This window comes from Clupea harengus, chromosome 3 (assembly GCF_900700415.2).
Source record: "Clupea harengus chromosome 3, Ch_v2.0.2, whole genome shotgun sequence".
Lineage (NCBI taxonomy): Eukaryota > Metazoa > Chordata > Actinopteri > Clupeiformes > Clupeidae > Clupea > Clupea harengus.
The window spans coordinates 8,608,163-8,624,353 of NC_045154.1; the positions used below are offsets into that span (position 1 = coordinate 8,608,163).

Genomic DNA, 16,191 nt, shown 5'->3' on the forward strand with positions numbered 1-16,191 from the left:
AAAAAGATATGATAAACACCAAGAATGCACAGCCTTTAAAAAAAAACTTCAAACTTGTGTGGTTTATTTATATTTATTACCTTTATACATTTCATTTACGACATACATTTCAACATCTACATTTAAAACAGTAAAATAAAGACAAAATGTTTCGAACCATGAGCATGAAGAAAACCCAAAATGGATTTGCAAAAAAATAATGCTGCCATACATTTTGTTTTGAGTTTGTCAAAAACAAAACATAAATAATAATAACAATAATAAAAAAAAACCTTTGGAGTGTAGGCAAGTCCCTTTGTGGCCAGGACCAAGATTTGGCACAAAACTAATGACAACTGAATTACAATCCAAATGATGGTACTGGAATGTTGGCAATAACTTATATCTACCTAGCAACAAGCTGCTAAACACTTGCTTTCACAGTAGCACCAGCGTGCACAACTGATTTAATGCACACTTCAGAAAATGTCAATACAAAAAAATTAAACCCTACATGAAAATGTCCTTTTTAAGTACTGAATTCAAACAACGACAATTATGTGCATAATTTTGGATTTAAGTGCAAAATATTTATCCCATTTTATCGTGGAAATGATCAAAGTGTGTGCATGACCAGAACGAAATGACGTGCGCCCAATTCATTATATGTACTACATTTTTCAGTCATCCTATCAGTCATACCATAAATGGCACAAATTCCACCTGATAATTTGTCACAATGCTAAGATGTCGGGGGGAGAAACTCAAAGTACTACAAAATGCAGACATCATTATGATGATGCTTAGAAATCGGTTGGGCTGAGTGATAGTGTTACTCTATTTTGGCCCCTTCCAAAGGATTCTTCTTCTCGGTCTACCTTCCTTTTCTGCTCTTTCGCTGGACTCTGCTAGAAAGCAGGAATGGTGCAAACGGGGTAAAGGTAAAGCGCCTAGTTATTTTGCTCTCCACAGTGAGGCGCAGAGAAAGGGGGAGGGGGGGGGGGGGCGGCAGGGTGCAGAGTTCATGGCAAGCGAGGTGCAAAATAACCACAAATCTTAAACACAAATGCAAACATACAGGAATAAAGGTGGAGGTGGACCCAGGTGGGGAACTGGAATGGGGTGCGGGTGGGGTGGGTAGGCAGACCACTGGCTCACATATTATTTAACTCCATTAGAGTTTGGTCCAACATCTGGTTCATTTCGAGGTTCTCTTCTTTAGCGTGTGCGAGTTTCTCTGTTAGAACATCAAATAAAAAAAACATAACATCTTAAATATGACATACATGATTAAAAAAAAAAAACAATGCATGCAGATGGATCCATAAGCACACTAGCTTCCCTTTTTAGCACTCCATAAATGCCCAGGCAGTACAGTTAAATTATCAGCCATTTGCAAATTCCACAGTGATGTCATATAGCTTACTTGAGTGTCACTGTTCATCCAGACATTCATGCATAATAAGCTAGCCAAAGTGGGACAGAACTTCTGCAGTCTTGGTCCTTTTGCAAGACCAATAAACAAGCCTTGCAGCACATCACATCTCATCTCCCGACACTGAACATGCTTAATATGAACAGGTTGTTAAATTGGAGATGATGCATTACTCCTAAAGTGTGTATTAATAAAACAACAGTAGAGTTTACAACAACTTTTTTGGAGTGATACAAAGTGTTGTCTACGTGTTTGAAATACAATGTTCATCTCAATTCGGACACGCTGTTCGTATGAAGGTGTGTTATGTATATAAACCCGTAGTTAGGACGCAAAACATCCAGGGTTAAGTTTAATCCTCATTCAAGGCCAGTCTTAGTTCATTAGAGAGGAGGCGGTTTTTCTCAAGTTGCTGGTAGAGGCGATCTAGCAGAGCACATCAGTCACAGAGCAGGTAAAGGGAAGAGAGGGAGAAGCAGCGCATCAGTCGGAGAGCAGGTGAAAGGAAGAAAGAGAGAAAAAACACAGAGTGAAGGACAAATCAGAACAACTCACAGGACAGCAGAAGACTGAGCAAGAGAGAATCTTGCATGTTAAAGGGGTATTAGTTCACATCCACTGGTATTTTTTACATGTGGTCAATAAGACGGTTAATACGGGACACGGTTAAAACTATTGAGGGACGATGGGCTGAAGACACAGAGGCACTTGTGACTTTGTGGACACAGCAGGCGAGTCACTCATTACCTGGCTGACCGAGGAGACGGCTGTTCAACCCAAACTACCACAGGGCCTCACAAAATCACCGACTGACTAAGAACCTGAAAACTCTTATGCTTATGAGTGGTCCACCAGTAAAGACAGGACGGCCATTATTTACTGGACCACGTTTCGTGCTGTGTGGTTACAATATTTTATGAGAGTGAGAGTTTGACAGAGTGAGAGAGTGAGAAAGAGAGAAAGAAAGAAAGAGAGTGAGACAGAGAGAATGAGTGAATCAAATCAATAAGAACGAGAGGATTAAAAGGATCTGTTGTGGAAGGGCCTGATTGGGGAGTTATTAACGCTAATGCTGTACTTCATAGTGTAAACAGAGGATCAAACATCAGAAGGAAATGAAGACCCTATCTCTTTGAGTGCCTTCACAGCAGTCTTACCTAGACACCAGCCGAGGGCAAATACGTTTCTATATATGCTAGTGGTAAAGGTGCTAGCAAACCCTGGGCCACGATCCCCACTTCACTTCTGACTGAATGACCTAAGAGGTGTTCTAGCAGCAGGTGGCCAGCGCCAGCTTCTATCTTGTCTCCTGATACGCACAGTTGGGAGGACAGAGTCCCTTGTTGGAAGTGCTGGTCATACAAACCCACATGATTTGAATAGACACGAATACCTGATTTGCACTGCATGTAAAATATCTGGACACCGTCCTTCCTTTAAAAATTCTCTTCACCACTGAAGAGGCCAGTAACGATAGATTGCAGTATTATCATGAAATGCTCCTGAGTAATAGATAGAAGTATAGATAATCATAACAGCTGCTTAAACCTACCCATAAACAATGAAGGGTTACTTGGCATAGAGTGTAAAAGTAATGGCAAATATGCACTGTGACTGGTGTTGGAGCTTCTGAGGGGTTTACATACATTTCCTTGTCCATTTTCACAATGAGGAGAAAAGAATGTGAAGACACAAACAGGTAAAAGGGAAGGATGAAATAAAAGCGAGAGAGGTAGGTTTAAATACAAGGAAGAATGTTTTATTTATACACAACTCAGAGTGAATGAAAGGTTCTGTACAATAAGTGTGACACACAATGGGGATGGTCAGGTGCAGACACATGGTGTCACAGAAAAAGAAAAGAAAAATAAAGAAAAGAAAGAGGGAAGGAGTATGTAAAAGGGAGAGAAACAGAGGGAAGGCAGGTGTAAGAGAGGGAGGGACAGAGAGTGGGAGGGGCAGAGAGAGGGAGGGACAGAGAGGCCATTCGGCTGGAGAAGAGGCGTCTTTGGAGATGTGAAGAGTAAACAATTTATCTGTGTGGAGGAAAAGAAGTAGAGACAAAATGATGGAAGGGCCCTATGGAGTATGAGGGAAAAGTGCCTTTTCTCACTTGCACACAAACACACCCACACACACCAGATCCTACAGAACTTTAAGGGTGACAAAAATCAACATTTTCCTTGCAAGCTATGTAGCCAGAAAGTGCAAAATGGGCCTTATTACCATTTGCACCCATAATGGTCACAGAACAAACCTCCTTTTTTGCATTTACCATTATGGACATAGAGAAAGCAGCCTAGCATTCAATGATAACAGGAAAAACAAAACAAAACAAAAAAAACTCAGACAGAAGAGCTTCAACTGACCACACTGAAGGAGGAGGCCTCTCTTCTGACCAGAAGTAGACCGCATTAGTAATGAAGGAGCTGAGTCACTCAGGAGGAGTATGCAGAGTAGAAACACACACACACACACACACACACACACACTTCTGGGTTACAGGAAGTGTATATACAGAGAGTAGAACTCTTTTTATTGAAATGCCACCTGCTTACCAATCTAGGACATTTCAACACAGCCCTGGCATGCAGTATTTAAGGGCTGACAAAAATGTCACCATAACACCATAAGGGGCGGTGGGGGGCAAATACATTCATTTGAAAGGTGTGAGATGAGATAGAAATGACTTTATTAAAATGACCAGAGATTACTTTTCCAGTAAAAAAAGTAATGCAAATTTTAAAAACATTATTTCACATCATTGCCGGTTTCTGTTCTCGCAAAAGCATAACAAACTAAAAAATATATAAAAATATGGCTCCAGCTGTAATCCACTTAAAAAGGCCTCTTTCCTTATCTACAAGAAATGATGACAGCCATCAGCAGACAAGCTGAGAGAGAGAGAGAGAGATAGATAGAGTGTGTGTGTATGCGAGAGAGAGAGAGAACCACTTGCCAACAAACCTCCCAGACTGACTTTTTTTTTCTTTTTAACCAAACACACTACACTGAACACTCTGTTCTTGCTTTTATGGCAAGAACGTATACATCATGAAACTAGCCCATTACGGCTCTAACCAATTCAGCTATGAAGATACAGAACTAGGAGCCATTGCCACCTTGTGAGAACAGAAATAGCAGATGATGGTTTGAAAGATGGGAGACTGGGGGGAAAGGAGGAACAGTTTAAGAGTCAAAAGGTCAGTGTGGGAGAGATGGAGACGGAGATGGGAAGACGGGCAAGTTGTTGAGGTTGGGGTAGGGGCGACAACAGGCAAGAGAGGCACAAGCAGACACGGCTGAGGATGAATTACATTGAAGTCATGTCGTTGAGAGCGTGGTCCAGCTCTTCGCTGATAGCTTTGTATTTGAGTTTCTGGGAGTACAACTCGTCTGTGGGTGGAGTGGGTTGGGGTATGCAGCAGGGTGGTGGACGGAGAGGGGTACAGAGGGGTGGTGGTGGCGGAGAAAAGATTGGGGAGAGGGAGAAGAGGACGAGGAGGTGGCGGTGGGCAATGAAGAGGAGGTGGAGTGTCCAATCCAGCGGCAGAAATCAGCGTGAGCAGCCCAGACAAGCGGAGACAAGAAGACAGCAGGAGAGACAGAGGATGATGGGGAGAAACAGAGAGTGAAAATAGAAAAATAATTTATAAAAAAGGAGAAACAAAAGCAGAAAGGAGGAAGTGGTTGTGGAACGTCACAGAGGGGATGCAAATATGACGAGAGGCCCTGTCAAATTCCTTAAGAGGACCAGGAAATACTGGCACAACCCAGCGACCTCCAAACCTTACTGCACCCATTTACAGTCACGCAGATTCCTAGGAGTCAATAACTGAACCGGCATCTCTGTGAGAGATTCTTGCATCCCTGCTGTGGAAGGCTGGACTTTGAGCCTTGCAGCCATAAATCACATAGCTCTTAACTAAGTGGAAACACCACAGCCTAGGACCTAATTATGAAACCAACTCCGACTCTGAAACCGTGTCAAGTCAGCGGTGCGTACAACACTTAGGGCATGAAAACATCAAACACAAAGTAGCCCAGTCATAAAAACGTCAACATGAAGCTTCCGGTGTCATCAGTGCTACTTGTTTGACGTTTCCGGTCATGAAGGAGAGGATGTGAACCAATGAGAGCTTTGCTTATTGGAAACATTTACAATAGAGGAAAGAGAAGAATCCTTCAATATAGCTCAATTAGCAGAGAGAAAGGTGAAAAGGCTAAAGCAGTTATGATTTATAGAATATTAAGGGGAGCTTTTGATTAAGTGTGACTGGTTTTTGACCAAAGTCTAGACAGAAACAGAGTGAAACTGACTGAATTATCCATGTGGCCGAACTCTTGGTTTTACATCCGAGTTCAGAGGAACCCATGTATAAGTGAAAGGACAGAAAGTCATACCTTCCAGGTCGTCAATGGTCTTCTCAAGCTTGGCTACTGATCTCTCAGCGAACTCAGCACGAGTCTCAGCCTGTGGGACAAAAGAAGCACACAAACTTGAAAACACACATTCATTCATTCATTCACTGTTTTATTCACTCACTCCTTCTGGCACACATCCACCCGATCTACACACAAAGGTCATACTCCAAAGGTGAGAGCGGTAAAACTTGCCTCCTTCAGTTTGTCGGAGAGGACCTTGATCTCCTCCTCGTACTTGTCCTCCTTCTGTGAGTACTGTGGGTGGAACGCAAATGACATGAACGTCAGTAGTGTCACCACATTCCTGAGGTGGCACTCCCTATATAGGGTGGGGGAGCCCCCCACCCTAGGTGTGCTGCTGCAGACAGCCAAGTTACCAAAGAGTTCACGGTAAACACTACAGTGCAAGTTTTGGTATCGTTTCATAAAAGACAGCACTGAGCAGACATCATTAAAATCCAAAGCGGAGTACAATGCTGTCCACTTTCAGCTTCTCCTGGCCAGTGCACTGAGCAGGACTTGGAGAGGCCAGGGGGCCGGGCACCTACCTTCTCAGCCTGGGCCTCCAGGGACTTCAGATTGTTGGTCACGGTTTTCAACTCTTCCTCAAGGTCAGTGCATTTGCTGGAGTTTCACACGAGAGGGAGGGTGCAGAGAAGAGTGGAGGAGGAGAGCACAAATAGCAGGGGATGGATGGGAGGACCAGGGAAATAACAGAAGCAGGTTGGAAAAAGGAGAGAGAGGGAGAGCCAGAGAGAGAGAGAAAGGTAGAAAAAAAGTAGAAAATATAACAAAGAAAAAAAATGAATAAGACCAGGGCAATTAAAATGTAAGGGAGCCCAGAAACTCCAAACACAGCAGGAATGTCACAAAAAAAATATCGGGCCACACACACACACACACACACACACACACACACACACACACACACACACACACACACACACACACACACACACACACACACACACACACACACACACACACACACACACACACACACACACACACACACACACACACACCTTTTTGATACTAATAACTGTGTTAATCATGCAGCATTCCTGCTATGTTAGAGGGGCAAAACTACACGGAGATTCAAAATAAACAAAATAAAAACAGGGTTAAAAAAAAGGAAAGAAAGCCAGACAGTGCAAGCAGTGAGTGAGAGAAAAGCCTTTCACAGCGGGACAGCTATTATGGCAGCAGCACAGGAGAAGGAGAGCAGGAGAGGCACGGGTTAGAGAGCATTGGCCATGTAGTACCTGTGCGTCTGAGGCTCGTAATGACTTTGTGGCCTGGTCCAAGACCCTGACCTCCTCCTCTGATTGCCGGACCATTCTGTTAATGTAGGGCGTGACGAAGGCAAGGCCATTCAAATTCGCAGGGGACATGCGTGTTAATAGTCCATGCAAAAACAAAACAAACAAAACAAAAACAAAAAAACAGTAGTCATGGCCGTTAAAACAGTTAGCATAACAGTTGTTGGTACACCACCGGTCACACATATAGCTGCTTCTTTGTGGTGGGGTAAACTAATAGTGACAGGCAGCAGATGGGTGTTATGCAGGAGCAATGTACTGCAGCTACACAGTGTACAGTAGGGGTACAGCAACACCAGTGTTTCAGTTGCTCTAGCACATGCAGCAAAATCGATAATATGCACTACACAGAGTTTAATGGCAATCACTAATGAATTGATCTGACAACAAGTGATCAATTGTCATAAATGTAAACAAAAACAGGGCAGGGGGTCAGAATGAGGGCAAGGCCTCCATCGGTCCTCCATCTTACCTCTCAGCCAGCTCAGCACGCTCCTCAGTGCGCTCCAGCTCAGCCTCAACAATCACCAGCTTACGGGCAACCTACCAAGCAGACCACATACTAGTTACAGCCTACCTAGCCAGCCTAACTAGTAAACAACACTGGGTATGCTGAAGCTTTTCAGTATTCATCCATAATATCCAAAAGAATAATATTGAAAAGTATGGCATTCAAATGTTGCGAGACACCTAGAATGTAAATTGAATTGCTGCTGATGATGTATGCTGAAACAGATACACACCAATGTGTCTGAGCTTACACAGATGGTGGACTCTTAAACCAGAAATACACACAGCTGCTTTAAACTATGAGGAATCTTGGAACAGGAACGAGCAGTGGCAATGTAATGTTATACCTAGAGTATGTAAGAGCCAGTAGTATCTATGTATGACGGGGTTGTTTATTTACAAAAAGTCATCGGGCTTGGAGTTGGTGACATGTGTCTGGCTGCACAGTGGGGATCAGTTACAGGCAGTCTGGCAGAGGGCACCAACCTCCTCATATTTGCGGTCGGCCTCCTCTGCAATGTGCTTGGCCTCCTTCAGCTGGATCTCCTGCAGCTCCATCTTCTCCTCATCCTTCTGAGCTCTGTTCTCAATGACCTTCATGCCTCTGAAGACAGGGGAGGGAGGAAGGCAGAGAACGCAGAACGCATTAGAAGTCAGGCCTCTTGATGGGACTGTAACTTGACCCCAGTCAATACCTCCAGACAGCAAATCTGTGAAGATGCCATGGCAACAGCCCTTACCGGCAACCACCTACACACTCACTCAAACAATCCAGTGGGCAGACATAGAAAACATAAAATATCACGATACTAGCGCTCATAACTGGTTGGAAATGAGTAAGAGGAGGATAGAGCAGGGAGGGGGGGAGGGGGGCACACTGCGATGTCACTCGCACATGAAAGCCAGGTCAGGTCCACACACACAGTGGGCCTATGTTTAGGCAGCAGGCTCTGGAGAGCACAGAGGGCCAGTGTGTGCTGCCAAACAAAGACAGGGAAACACGGCCTTGTGCCCCGTGAATCGCTGTTTATTCGTGGCCTGGCTGTTTATCCTTAACCAGCTCACGTCTGCACAGGCTGCCAATAAACACCAGCGACCGAGCCTCAACTTCCTCGGGCACGCTCACAATGACTGGCCTCACAGCACACATACATCACCTTTCGTGTCAAATTATTGCTGTGGAAAATGTTTCAGCTACAACAACAGACACTGCCTGTATAGAAAGTCATGATCAATTTTAAGGGGCTTGAATGAAATCACTTGTTTTTTTTCCTCCCCACCCTTTCCTGGTTCAATGCTTTTAAAAAACGTTGACATGTCTAAGTTAATGAGTGAATGTAGGCCTGCTTCCACTCAGAGCAGGTTTCAGTAGCATATAACCCAGCTCTGAGAGACTGCGGAGGAAGTGGTGGCACACTGTTAGGTTTTTCTCAAAAGAAAAAAAAGTCAAGAGCTAAAAACTGAAACCACAGTGGGCGGAACTAAACAGATAAAGACAGAGAGAATAGAGTTTGGATAGAGAGAAGAACAAAAAAAGATCGAGACAGAGAAAAGAAATAAGAGTTACCGAAAAAGGTTGATTGGCTGTAATGGGTGAACACTCACAAATCGAAAAGCCATCATAACTTTAAGTGGGTAACTCAAAATGGGTGCAATAAACCTGTGGTTCACCAAAGTGTTGCTATGCCAGTGATCCTCCTCAGCCTCTTGTACCTACCCCTCAAACCCTCCACAGCCCCCTACTTCTCTCTCACCTCTCGCTCTCATCTGCGGCCTTCTCGGCTTCCTCCAGCTTCTGCAGAGCGGTGGACAGACGTTCCTGAGCACGGTCCAGCTCCTCCTCAACCAGCTGGATGCGTCTGTTCAGGGAGGCCACATCCCCCTCGGCCTACGGGAGCACAGCAAGGAGACCACCTGAGTCGGATTGCAGAGGCAGCGGCCACATGCGCATATGCATGGCCTGAGAAGACGCACTGACCGACACATACAGACAATCCAACACACTAATACAAACACACACATTTATACACTATTCAATGGTAGGTCTTGATGTAAAGAATGTGGTTGACTTTTTGCACGCTTATGGTCCTCATTACTAGATGGGTCTGACTTGACCTGATCGAACAGCATGTACATTTTATGACCAGCTCCTTAGTTCATCTGTCAACAGAGGAGCGAAAAAGGCCTAGAGGCCTCTCCAACATTGCTTACACACACACACACACACACACACACACACACACACACACACACACACACACACACACACACACACACACACACACACACACACACACACACACACACACACACACACACACACACACACACACACACACACACACACACACACACACACACACACAGCATAGAGTGTGTGTGTGTGCTGGCAGTGGTAACTGTTGAGGGAGGGCAGAGCTGAGCTTTGTGCATTATTACTGGCCTCTAGAGAGAGCATTAACGAGGAAGAAGCTGAAGTCACTGTGGGCTGCTGTGGCTCATACTCACCGCCTCAGAGGCACCACAGGCCTGTCCTGGGGAATCATTCCTGCTTGTTTTATTAACTCCAACTTCTTTCTCTCGTGCCCTCTTGTAAATGAAGCAACCTCTAATCATACGCCTCTGAAAGTTTTTATCTTAAAAGGTCATAAAAATACAGGTGGCGAATTATTTCCAAACCCCAGTAAATTTGACTGGGCATATAAGAGACATCCTAACTCAAGATATCAGCTATTTGCACAGCAATTGTGGCTTGGAGTCCGTGTGAGACACAATCAAACTGTATGCGGTCAATAAATATCCACTTCCTGGCGTCATAATGGAGCTGAACTCTGCTGAAGACTCCTATACAGAGGCCTCACGCACGTGCTGTTTGGAGCGTGGGGGCAAAGTGCATCTTGTGTCGTCAACTGAGATATGAGGACGTAACACATAGATAAACTGACAGTATCTCATCTGCTTCTCTGGGCTTCTCACAGACCACACCCTTACAGAGGTTTTTAAATTGACGTAAACCGACTAACAATAATTTGCATCTTAACTACCCATGTTGGTAGGTGCTGGCAAAGAAAAGCTGTCTTATTTAGAGAGCGGGGAAGGCTGTGACCGTAGCATCAGAGAACAAGGTGGGTCCCCCTTACTGGGTGAGGGTGCGACACAGCGGCGTGTTTGTCCTTATATGGCAAACTAACTTTAAAACGTTGGTTGCCATGTTCCAAAAGGCTTTCCACTGAGCCCACGGAGTAGCTGAGGCTGCGTTTAAATCAGTCTTAAACCTTCAAAGGCCTCCAAAAACGGGCCAAGATCAATCCAACAACCATCATTCCCATCACAACAAGCTAAGTTGCTGGAATGCCATCTTGCAACCTCTCAGCTTACTGAAGAGTGATAAATTACGCGTGTTTTGCCGGTGTAATGGTCACATTTCCCACCAGTATTCGTCCAGATGGAGTTATAGGAAATATGCAAAACACGTTCAACCACCGAGAGGCCCATTCCAGAGCGATTTTGTAGCACGCTATAATGAATTTAACGACTGTTTATGAAGATGCTCACGACTCATGACACTGGGCTAGACGCTGCGACTAGCAATCAATTTGATAACAGCTTCAAAGTTGGTGGGGCTAACGCTCAGTATTTCACACGGCCCTAAAACCACCGGGGAAAGTCACATTTCTGCATGTCCTGAAGTATCTCTTTAGCCCGTCGTAAAGATAATCTGCTGTTGTGGACAAATAATAAGGCGTGTGCAGGTTATATTTAGCTGGTTAACTAGCTGGTGAGCGGCACAGCGGGGTGCAACGCAAATTCCGCTATGTCAAAGCACCACATCATCTTGCTTAGTATCCTCGCCTACTCGCACTGTGCCCACAAACATATCTGACATTGCATCCCCAATGAAATGACAGGGATTCCATAGATTCCAAAGAAAAAAGAGAAGAGGCGGGTACAATCATTACCGGCGTTACTTTGTATCAAATTAATCATTGAAGGCTTACTGTTTCTCTGGATTTCCTCTCCAAACCCAACTCCTTCTGCAGCCGCTCGGCTTTCTCTTCAGCACCGTCTGCTTGCTGTTGCAAAGATTTTATTTTTCGTTTTACGGCTTCCAGAGATGTTAGTCCCGCCATTACGCTGGCTCTGTCTTAAAATAGTGGGCTTTGACGAATTTCCCTGAAATTTCCACGGAGCGTCTTAACGCCCTGGAATGCAAGACGCTGACTAAATAGCTGCTCTACGCTGTGCTTGCCTCGAGACGCTCAGCAACGCCTGCATTACACCGGAAGTAACCATGTTTTCATAGCCGAGTATTAGATAAGAACTTATACACTACATTTAACAAGGCTATTATTTTTCTGTCATGTATTTAAAATGGAGGTTGATGTAAAGTTGGGAAATTTGTATGGTTCCTTTATTTAAAAAAATGTGTTTGACTATGTCAGGCCTTCGTATTACCGTTTATTAACCTGATGCATTCCAGTAGGTAGGCTATGGACCTGCGTAATGTTATTGTGCGCCCTCTGCTGTATTTATTTGCGCTGTGCAGGAAAAATTCTACTACGCTCTTGACTGGGATCAACACAGAGATTAGGTTTAACATAATTACGTAACCACGTCACCAAAATCGAAATGAAAACAAAAACAATAATCAAACACATTTATGATTGGCTAAATAACATACATCACGTACAAGTCGGCTACATAATTTACGCTTAATTGAAAACTTAAGATATTCCTTGAAGTTATAGTTCTCATTTACTCCAATAGGTGGCACTTTAGGCCTATATAATGTCAGGTTTAAAAGTCATATTTCCCTAATTCGGTCCGATTTAGGGGTTCACTTTGTTAAACACAACAAATGACACTTGATAAGGACTCCTGCATGACTGAATATCATATGAAAGAGAAATCGGCAATACAAATCTGGCATTAATTGCCATGATTATAAACCCCTACATTTAGTATGACCTATAATTTCCTGATCATTACCCATCGCCAGCATAGCATTCCTTTCATGGAGTTCTTTCTAAAATCCTTTTTGCCCAGTGACCCACAATGTAATGATACTATCAACTTTTCCTAACTGTGACTTCCCAGTCTGGGATGTTAATTAACAAATGGGATCTTAGATGCTCTCGGATCAGGGTGTAGCCACTGAAAATACGTAACCACAGTTTCAAGTTTTGCCTTGCGTCTGAGCCTAGCAATTTAAAAATCGAACTTAAAATGTCTTTTTGGAAACCAAAACAGGAACTAAAAAGGGAAGAAAGCGTTAAAAAAAAAAAAAACGGAGGTCATCCATTTTGAAGGGGACTGCTCAAATGGCAGTCTTTACCATATAAAGTCCTGGGCTAAATTTATCGGGCTACAATCCAGTTGAGATGGTTCAGCATCCATTTAATGTTCTTGAAGGGCAATAAAGTAAAATGCTGCTTGTATTTCAAGACAGTTGTAGTAACTCTGTCAAATGGTACCCAGCTCATATGACTAGTACCACCAAAAGAAAACCACATCCTTTACGACGGTGAAAGGTGACTCTTTGACCGGTGACACCACTTATAAACATGCACTGCACAGAAAACACCTCTTGTGACACACGACATGACAGCCCTTAAGTAAGGTTTTGTCCACACTAGATTGTGGCCTTATAGATCGTACATGTTACAGTATGTAGCAGGGACATGGTTTAAGAACTGTCACTTCACACAGCAGGCAACTTGGAAATATAGACAATTTGTGGGGAAAGCAGTGAACAGTGAGAATGGTGTGGCATTCCGGGGTGACCCTTTATACTTACGTCTGTGGCTTTCGTCTCTGCAAGTTCCAGTTTCTCTTGGGCATCTTTAAGGGACGTAGAATATTTGTCCAACTCATCTTCAGTGCCCTTTAGCTTCTTCTGCAGTGCTACCAAGTCATCCTCGAGCTGATTTTTTATTTGCGTGTGATAGGTCAGAAGGGTGATCAGCGGGAAGCAAAGCGTGTGCGCGCAGAGGACGCGAGGGAGGCAATGTACAGAGACAGAGAGGAGACAGAGAAAGAGACAGCAAAATTATAAGTAGGCAAAGACCAGCACGCAGAATACCTTGTTGGCCGTCGCATCGGCGCCCAGCAACTTTTCTTCAGCGGACTGGAACTCCTCAAGTATTTTATCTCTCTCATCTTCGGTTATACGCAATTTCTTTTCCACCTCTCTTAATTCATCCTCTAACTATACATGCACGTAAACAGTCAGCATTAGACATATACATAAATCAAAACAAATCAATGCAGCTACATCTATTTTATTGCAATGTAATCACGTATATGCTATATTGTAAAACGCATAGCCAATATAGGTTGAGGATTAAATCACAATTAATCACAGATATTAAATATTATCCACGCAACGGATTAACAAAGACAGTTAATCAGCTGCAAACTATATTTTCCCATCAAGAAACTAAAAAGTAGCTCATTAAAAAAAACACTACATTCCACATTCCACTATCTTCCATAAAGGCTAAATCCACACCGAATGGGTAATCCGCTCAAATTGAGATTTAGAAGTTTACTTGGCATACCATGCCATCCCTCGTTCTTTTCTATGGCACACTCTTATCTCCCCAAAATAAAGCCGACCTGTTTGCTCCTGTCCTCCGCTGTCTTCTTGTCTGTTTCAGCCTGCTCCGCTCTGTCCAAGGCATTCTCCTTGTCGAGCTTGAGCATTTGCATCTTCTTCTTGATCGCATCCATGGCTGATTATTGTTTGTTTGGCTGCACCCAAAACTAAAAAAAAAGTTCACCAAAGGGGATATGAGGCAGTGCCGGGTTACTGTGAAGCGACTGTGTTGGACTGGTGGCTGAGCCGGAGTGCAAGCACTAGCAAGACTACACTCTGTCAAATATGTACTTCCACAAGGGAGCGAGTGAATTCCTTTGGACATCCAATACTTTTTTGGAAAGGGCTTCTATGGGTTCCTGCCCCATGCCCTGTTTTTTCTATGGATGTGAAAAGTGATTCGCTGTTGCCAGACATTTGACCGTTGATATGACTATATATGGGATGTGATGTTCCAAGGAGGCAACCCTCTTAAGACGACTGAGCGTATTCTTAACGCCTTAGAGTTAATATACAAGAAGACATCGGAGTGAAAAGCACCAGGAGTCCGGCGAGACGAGTAAACATTTTTCAGAGGACTATATTTTCTTTCCGTAAAGGTATTAAGCCAAGGCAAACATCCATTGTAAAGGCTTTCCCACATACAAACTCTACTCTAAAAAGTATAAAAACCTAATTGCTTCCACTAATTTTCACAGCAAGTGAGTTCTATATTTTAGTAGGCCAGATTTTTATTTTATGACATTGACATGGCTGTATGGTTTGGCATTAAATGCCTGACTTCTTGTAGAGCGCTGGAAGATGACGTCTTTGTCAAACGCATGGCTTTTACAACGGCCACCGCCGTATAGGAATGCAACGCCGTATAGGAATGCAAACTTCGTGAAAAGACCTCCTGGGTGGTGTCCTATTAGCACTAGTCAGGTGTTACAGATGGAAATGGTGAGCCGCTAGTGAAAGAGTCCTCAGCCTCTTGAGACAATATTCCTGAAAAAAAGTGCAGAATGGCTTAATGATAATGGCCAGAGAACCCAACAGGCTCTTAGCGCTCGATGTCTGTTTAAAGCTTTTCTGATGGGGCCAACTGCTCTGTGTCGGTATGCAGACTTCTCCGTCTTTGACACCTCCCGAGGTCGTTTTGAAGAAGCAGCTGTTAAGACGTCCACTGGGATGGGTTTACTGTCATGTCCCGAAATGTCCCAGAGAAGAATCCGTGGGAGTTTGCACTGGCAATATGTGGAAAGTCACATCAATCAGTGCGGATCAGAAATAAATGATCGAGGATTGACATTTTAACTGTGGAATATTCAGATGTGGCCGTTTAATCCAGTATAATAGCCAAATAAACAAGGCACCTGACAGTCGACGATTAGTCATTTTTTTGTGTGACTGCTGCCAGAGCCTGTCTTGTTCTATCACAGTTCCAACAAACCCACACAAAAGCTTACAGTAATTACAAAGAAAGCCAGACAAAGGCAAGTGAGTAAAAGCACAGTCTTGTTCGTGGTATCTTTGAACTCAGGGTATAATAAATAACCTTCCCTACTCAATAGTAAACAATGCAAGCCATTCAAGCCAATCTTTTCTTCATGTCCCACGCACTCTTCTCAAGATGCATATATATTTTTAGACTTCCTTCTACCACCTGCCTCCATTTGTACATTTCTTCTATGTCGTCAGAGCATCAACACAATGTCAGAAGCCCTCTAAAATCATCAAAGGCATTTTCTTCCTTTTCTTCCTCTCAGTATACCCTTGGGAATGCAATAGGCACGTTTATTTATCACATCATGAAGCTAGACGTGTAATGTGCATACATATTTTAGCATTGACAAGGAATGCCATTAGAGAAGTATCCACTTCTGAATTAGGTTCAATAACAGCTTCCTACAAAGCTCTAGTATCAGTAGGACAACAAATCC

At 43.6% G+C, this 16,191-nt stretch overlaps 1 protein-coding gene across 9 annotated transcripts; it reads right to left on the reverse strand.

The window, feature by feature from the left end:
- Positions 1 to 57: 57 nt before the first annotated feature.
- Positions 58 to 14,578, reverse strand: tpm1 (tropomyosin 1 (alpha)). Of its 9 annotated transcripts, none has more exons than XM_031564469.2 (9): positions 14,290 to 14,578; positions 13,469 to 13,594; positions 9,426 to 9,559; positions 8,158 to 8,275; positions 7,634 to 7,704; positions 7,105 to 7,180; positions 6,032 to 6,094; positions 5,819 to 5,888; positions 58 to 1,216 (listed from the first exon to the last, which is right to left on the reverse strand). In XM_031564469.2, the coding sequence occupies exons 1-9, from the start codon at positions 14,401 to 14,403 to the stop codon at positions 1,134 to 1,136; spliced, it is 855 nt and encodes a 284-aa protein (XP_031420329.1). In that variant the 5' UTR covers positions 14,404 to 14,578; the 3' UTR covers positions 58 to 1,133. The 9 variants fall into 9 exon arrangements, with proteins under 9 accessions (XP_031420329.1, XP_031420328.1, XP_012689065.1 ...); XM_031564468.2 differs by lacking the exon at positions 7,105 to 7,180 and adding an exon at positions 6,388 to 6,463 and having other exon boundaries at positions 14,290 to 14,575; XM_012833611.3 differs by lacking the exon at positions 13,469 to 13,594 and adding an exon at positions 13,754 to 13,879 and having other exon boundaries at positions 14,290 to 14,573.
- Between the last annotated feature and the right edge of the window lie 1,613 nt (positions 14,579 to 16,191).

Coding starts and splice junctions, on each gene's coding strand:
- tpm1 (XM_031564469.2), bottom strand. CDS start 14,403: ATGGATGCGATCAAGAAGAAGATGCAAATGCTCAAGCTCGACAAGGAG. Junction 13,595..14,289: donor CGGAGGACAGGAGCAAACAG/GTCGGCTTTATT, acceptor ATAAAAAATCAG/CTCGAGGATGACTTGGTAGC. Junction 8,276..9,425: donor GCCGCAGATGAGAGCGAGAG/GTGAGAGAGAAG, acceptor CCCTGTCTTCAG/AGGCATGAAGGTCATTGAGA.